At 34.5% G+C, this 6,570-nt stretch overlaps 1 protein-coding gene across 1 annotated transcript; it reads right to left on the bottom strand.

Annotated features, from left to right (window-relative positions):
- Positions 1 to 1,033: 1,033 nt before the first annotated feature.
- On the bottom strand, positions 1,034 to 6,065 carry LOC110885619 (E3 ubiquitin-protein ligase MBR2). The gene is made up of 6 exons (XM_022133319.2): positions 5,876 to 6,065; positions 3,889 to 4,942; positions 3,736 to 3,786; positions 3,231 to 3,326; positions 2,994 to 3,137; positions 1,034 to 1,369 (listed from the first exon to the last, which is right to left on the bottom strand). The coding sequence occupies exons 2-6, from the start codon at positions 4,876 to 4,878 to the stop codon at positions 1,238 to 1,240; spliced, it is 1,413 nt and encodes a 470-aa protein (XP_021989011.1). The 5' UTR covers positions 4,879 to 4,942; positions 5,876 to 6,065; the 3' UTR covers positions 1,034 to 1,237.
- Between the last annotated feature and the right edge of the window lie 505 nt (positions 6,066 to 6,570).

The following is a 6,570-nucleotide window of genomic DNA, read 5'->3' as shown; positions in this document are numbered from 1 at the left end:
CCACTTGCTGATTTGATTCCAAATTACCGAAGCCACATAACAGGAAGAAAAAATATGTGCCACCGAGTCTTCTCCATCTCTACACAAAACGCATCTAGCATCCTGAATTTCCATGTTTCTTTTCTCAAAGCTTCCACCGTAGCAATTTTATTCATAGTTGTCCTCCAAATAAAAATATTATATTTCTCAAGCAACCATTTACAACTCTCCGGAATACCGAGGTTATTTTGATTTCTGTCTTTGTTTAACAATCGCTTCACCGCTCCCACACTGGAAGTTTTATCGTTTGCTCCCATCCATTCCCAAACATCTCAGTTGTCCTCTAAACTGAAGCCGTACATCATGCTATATAGTTCGATCAACTCGTCGACTTCAACACCAGCCGATATGATGCTGCTTCTAAATTCATGCATTTAACAACAAATACATATGATTTGTTGTAAGACTAATTGTCACCTAAATTTGTACGGAAAAAAGACGCGAAAGTTTTCTTAAACCCAAAAAGATTTATTTCTAATGTCCATTATTGTAGTTTGCAAATAAATAATAGTAACTAAACCCATTGCAAACCCCTTAATATTAACTTATTATTTTACATATAGAAAGTAGATGTTTTACCCCTATTCCCCTAATAACTTATTTCAGCCCAAAGTTAAGTACCCATGACCTCACATATCAGGGCTGCAAAGCCTTTATAAACTGAGGTGCACAAACCCACTTTTTTGTTCGCCTAAATCGGTCCCGTTCCAGTTTGGGTCAAACTTGGTCAAAACCGCCTTTGGTTGGAACCAGTTTTTTTTTTTTTTTTTTTTTTTTTTTTTTTTTTGTGAAAAAAGGAATCGGTTTGATTCGGACTTGAAATCAAGTTTTAACCAGTTTCAAACTTGTTCCAAAGTATAGATTACCCTTCGATTCGAAACCAGTTTCAATAACTGTTTCGGTACCGTTTCCCAAACAGGTTTTTTTGTGCACCTCTAGTAAATCATAACTGGTTTCCGCCAGCCGAAACAAACAAACAAACAAACAAACCCAGTAAAACCCGAAGATGTTCACCATGGGCTGGCTCTACCCATAAATATTAAAATAACCGGTCTTTAAATCATCCAATGGGCTCTACCCATAAATATAATCATCAAATCTTTACATAGCATACCATTATTACCCTCTCTTTACTGAAGTTCAAAAAAAACAATAAAACTTTTAAACATAGAAACTGACATATGGACCCCAAGATTTTTCAAGTAGAAAGGCCAGGCAGCTTGCAAATGGGGCATAAATTCTTCTGGGTGAGCCACTGCTTGATGCAACATGTGTGAAATTCATGTCCACACTCCAATATCCCAACATCTTCTCCGTTATTGTACTCTTCCTGCAGTACGACAAAAACAAGACGAATACCATCATCCAGCTTCCAAATCCTTACGTTTCTAACAATGTTTTAAAAACCAGACCGGTCGTTAAACAGACCGGTCTACACGTTGGTATCAAATACCAATTGCGTTTGAACATAAAAAAATATACAAGTATAGAAATTACCATGTAAAGATTGATCGTTCAAATATACATAGAAGATTTACCATGCAATAAACTTAATTGTTTAAAAAAGTGTAAAGACGAATTGTTTTGAAGAAAGAAGATGATAAAACAAATTCAGCAAAAGAAACTCCAATTATCCGTCCACCCATAGCAACCGTGGTTTTTTTAATCCAACCATTCCTGGCTACCCGCTATGTGCGGGTCCCCATCCAACCGACTGATTCGACTATGAAAACATTGTTTTTTTACATTCTCTAAAAACTAGTATAATCAACAACAACCATACCCAGTGAAATCCCACCTATAGCAAAGCTACTGGTAGGGTCTGCTTCCTGTGATACCCTCAGCTCCAAACAACATATATGTATGCAAAATTTAATTGACAACATACATAGCTATAAAAAAAAGAGTAAATTACTGTTTTGGCCCTTATGGTTTAGCCCGTTTAACCATTTCAGTGCAAAAAGGAATCTTTTGACATATCAGACCTCAAGGTTGCATTTTATATCGGTGTTGGCCCCTGACACTAACTTTGTTACTTTTTTGTAGTTAAATGTAAGGGTAATTAGGTCATTATATACCTTAGGGGCAGTTTTTGATAATTACAAAGTTCTTTTAATAACGTTATAAAGAAATGGAAGATTTGAAAAAAGATAAACCATTCTAAAAAAAGTTTGAAAAATGAACGATTTCTTTTCTTTTTTTATACATTTCATTTTGTAAAATTTAAAACAAACGACTTAAAAATGATGAATTGTTTAAAAATGTTTAAAAAACAAACGTTTTTAAAAATAATTGTGTAAAATGAAGTGTTTAAAAAACTTTAAATGACAAACGACTTTAAAAAACAAAGAGTTTAAAAATGAACAATTTCAAAAATGATAGGACGGTTAAAAATAAGGTCAAAAAGCTATTTTTTAAAACGACATTTATAAAAACAAACGGTCAATGAAAATATATATTTATTTGTATAGTTAAAACGTATTTTGTTAAATAATAATCGTGAAAATAATGAAATAATAATAAAAAATTGAGTAATTTCATTAATAGTCTCTTCAATATTAAAAGAACTTTATAATTATCAAAAACAACCCCTAAATTAAAAGAATTTTGTAATTATCAAAAACAGCCCCTAAGGTATATAATGACCTAATTACCCATACACTTAACTGCAAAAGAGTAATAAAGTTAGTGTCAGGGGTCAAAACCATTATAAAATGCAACATCAGGGTCTGATATGACATACGTCAAAAGATTCCTTTTTGGGCTGAAAGGGTTAAATTGGCTAAACCACATGGGCCAAAACAGTAATTTACTGTAAAAAAATGTATACATATGCAACACAAGGAAACATGGGAATGCTAAAATAATGCCCTAGTAAGCTACTACATAATAAACGTATACGAGAAACACATAACACATCCCATAGATGCACAGTAGTGAAAGATGAACCTAACCTGGCAAATGCAGCATGGCTCAAAGTTTTGTGTGGTTATAGCCATGAACGAGAGGTGTTTTCTTTGTTTCATTGACTTCATTATGACATCCTCAGTCAACCCAGTTTTGACGTCCCCGATGCTTTCTCCCAGTGCTAACAGTTCCTGATTACGACGCATATTGCATAGTTTACAAATAAAGCAAATAACCAAACGAAAAACTAACTGCTTTTTAACAAGTTAAGGGGTGAAGCTAACCTCATACGACATGTTATCAACATCTAGCCTCATGTCCCGGTGCCTATCATGCAGATCGGCAACCCCGTTTATAACCGGATCAACGAGCAAGTAATCCTGACGAGGTATTTCCATAAACTTGAGTTATTAAAGCGAATTAGTAAAACAGGCAACAATGCTATTTACTTGATCAATATAAGTAACAATATATAAAACGGCAACCCTAGAAATAACGATCGGAGGTAATTGAATGTTAGGTTCGATTCGATTATTGGGTTAAAGTTACATTAGGCACTTCTTTAATATACATACGTACATATACTATTTACGTAATCAATAGAGATTGGAAGTAATCAAATATTATGTACTTCTTTAACACACATACGCACGCAGCGCGCGTGCACAAATGCGTATATACATACGTGTGTGCATATTCTTTAGATCCAATCCCCATATACTAATTTGACATAAAGCGAATAACAAATAAAGTAAATATAACGTGCAGTCGAAAAGGAAAACACCAGACCTCAGCATTAAAGTTTTGACCTCTTCTCAATACGCTCAAAATCTGGCGCACCTGTAACAGAAGTCAATCGTTTAACGTTTAATGAATCGCATAAATACAACACAACGTAAAAACCTTAAAAGCGTTACATAATTGCATGGTGGGAACACAAACCTCGGAAACCAGCCTATGTCTTCCCTCAAGGTCACCACCAAAAGCCTGCCATTCATCATCAAATACCTCCAACCGTAAATTAGGTTGACGATCACGTGGCTGGTTTCGACTTCCAGACAAAAGCACGTTTTCATCAGAAGGGCCCGACGGGAAATTACGAAAATGTCCTCTATGACCTCCAGACTCGGTCTCTAGGTACGGAAACGGACCCCAAGGAGGTGTATCATTTGATATTTGCTGATCATCCGTTGTGGCGTTAAGATTAGGTAGCACATTGCCGTCATTCATTATCGTCCTATATTGACCGTTAACTCCGTTAATGTTTGACCTCCCAGTGACTAAGCTCGAGTTATCTTGATTAACTCCCAAACTTGATGAACTTCCGTTTCTTGAATTGCCGGTACCAATAAACGGAAAGGGGAGTAGGTTTCTTGGCATGCCGGGAACAGGCATTGAAGGCGGTTGTTGAGTTGACCGTTGACTATAACTGTTTGGCTCTCGATTAATATACCTGACTGCGCTCTCACGAACAGTCGGTTCTCGAGAATTGACAATAGCAGAGGATTGACTCTGATTATTACCTAATGAAATGCCCCTAACAGGCCCACCATCATCCCTATATTCGAGGTTCAAATCTACATCCACAGGGATATCGTCGGAACCAGCGTTCTGCAAATTCAATGAGCTACCGGCTCTTGATAAATCAAACTGTCGTTCTCTAATTCTGGAATCATGAGTACCAAGTGAAGTGGACCGGTTGTTATTATTATTATTATTAGCTGCATGGTTTTGTGCATTCGGTCTAGAGCTTGATTCGCCTACGTCCCAGCTACTGTAACTTTTCTCGCCAGAAATCTCGTTACTTAATAAACGCCTTTCGTTAGGAGATATTCTGCTATTGCATTCATCGTCCAAACCGTTGTAACTAGGACCTTGATTAAGATCCATGTTCTCGGGGAAGATATCAAAGATATTCCTTTGTCGTTGCATAACGAACAATCAAGATTTAGCACGATATTTCCAATAACTCACCACCAAAACTCAGCGCCCGTTCCTAAAATGAAAACGTTTTTATTAGGCATATAGATTATACAAGGAATAATAATATAAAAAAGACAGATCGACGGACCACAAAGCAAAGTAACACAACGCGAGTATATATCATCAAAGAAACACTAAAGCACACATTTTTCATAATGAATCGCATAAGGGAAGTTAAATCAAAGGCTGAATTCTACATGAACAAAACATAAACATCTGTCATTAGTTCAATAATCACAACACGAATAGATATCATCAAAGAAACGCTAAAGAAAACATTTTTCATAACGAATTACACAAACGAAGTTAATCAAAGGATGAATTCTACTTGAACAAAACATAAACATCTGTCTTTAGTTCAATAATCACAAAAGCTTAACAATTTATTAATTCGAATTAATTACAAAACATGAAGAAGAACTAACAAAAAAAAAATCACACAGATCACAAATTGCCCAAAATTAAACTCAGTTCAACTTTAACCAATCAGCACACAAAACAATATAAACTAAACTTCAATTCTGGTTATCAAACAAACCACTTCTAATCATCCAAAAGTTATACAATCATTAAAAATTTCATCAAAACAAACCTACACAAAATTTATAAAAATAAATCCATACAAAAATAATAATAAAAAATAAATAAATAAATTCATACTAAATTAATAATTAAATACTCTACGTTTGACTTCAAAACAATCAACGAAGCTCTGGTTTCACAACAAAAACAAAATTTCACAAAAAAAAAAAAAAAAAAAAACACAAAGAACTTCGTGTAAATCAATAAGAAACAAAACAAACCCACATAGCAAAAAACTCAGATCCCCTCTAATAACTCAAATAATCAACACCCAAATAATAAAACATCAAATTGAACACAAAATCGGTACGAAATTCGAACAAAAACCTGCTAAAATCGCACAAAAGTTAAGCAGAAACTGTACCGATTGGTCGACAAGGTTACATCAGAGAATCGGAGGTTGCAGATGATTGGATTATGCTATCATCGAACGGTTTACTTTGGGTGTGGGTGAGAGAAACAGTACGGAGGATGAAGAAGATGAATAATGGATGAAAATTGAAAATATGAGAGAAATGAAGGGGTGTAGGGATTTTGCTTTAAAGTGATATTGAGATTTGTGTTTGAATGACCTATTAAGTATTAACTCATCCTTCAAAACTGATTTATTTCAATTTATTATAACAATTTAATTAAATTAATTTGTTTCATTTTAATACCTAAGCATCTTCAAACGGGGTTTTACAGCATATGCTAACCTTGGGTGAGATTACTTTATAAAGTGTGTTTTTCCTACAAAGTGTAGGAAGTAATTTTAACCATTGAATGAGTGTGTTTGATGGTTAAGATCATCTTGATGGCATTTTGGTAATATGTGTGTCTTTAAAATAAAATGATTTAATTGATTGGAGTAAATGTGTCATTTAGCTTGTTTTAAATAAGGAAATAACTGATCTTAACCATAAATCTCTCCACCTTTTTCGCAAGTTTCCCTCATGCTCTCTCTCTCTCTCTACCTTGATGAAGACACACAATGTCAAGAAAACATATAGTGAATAATACAATATAACACATCGCGAAGAAATCCAAGAAAACACATAGTGAATCATACAATATAAC

Source organism: Helianthus annuus, chromosome 10 (assembly GCF_002127325.2).
Source record: "Helianthus annuus cultivar XRQ/B chromosome 10, HanXRQr2.0-SUNRISE, whole genome shotgun sequence".
In the NCBI taxonomy this organism is placed as follows: domain Eukaryota; kingdom Viridiplantae; phylum Streptophyta; class Magnoliopsida; order Asterales; family Asteraceae; genus Helianthus; species Helianthus annuus.
The sequence above is the reverse complement of the archived record's forward strand: the minus strand, read 5'-3'. Positions and strand labels throughout refer to the sequence as shown.

Excerpts from the sequence above, each read along its gene's own strand:
- LOC110885619 (XM_022133319.2), bottom strand. The coding sequence starts at position 4,878 with ATGCAACGACAAAGGAATATCTTTGATATCTTCCCCGAGAACATGGAT. Across the intron at positions 3,327-3,735 it reads GTCAAAACTTTAATGCTGAG|GATTACTTGCTCGTTGATCC; the intron begins GTCTGGTGTTTT and ends ATACCTCGTCAG. Across the intron at positions 1,370-2,993 it reads AGCCATGCTGCATTTGCCAG|GAAGAGTACAATAACGGAGA; the intron begins GTTAGGTTCATC and ends GTCGTACTGCAG.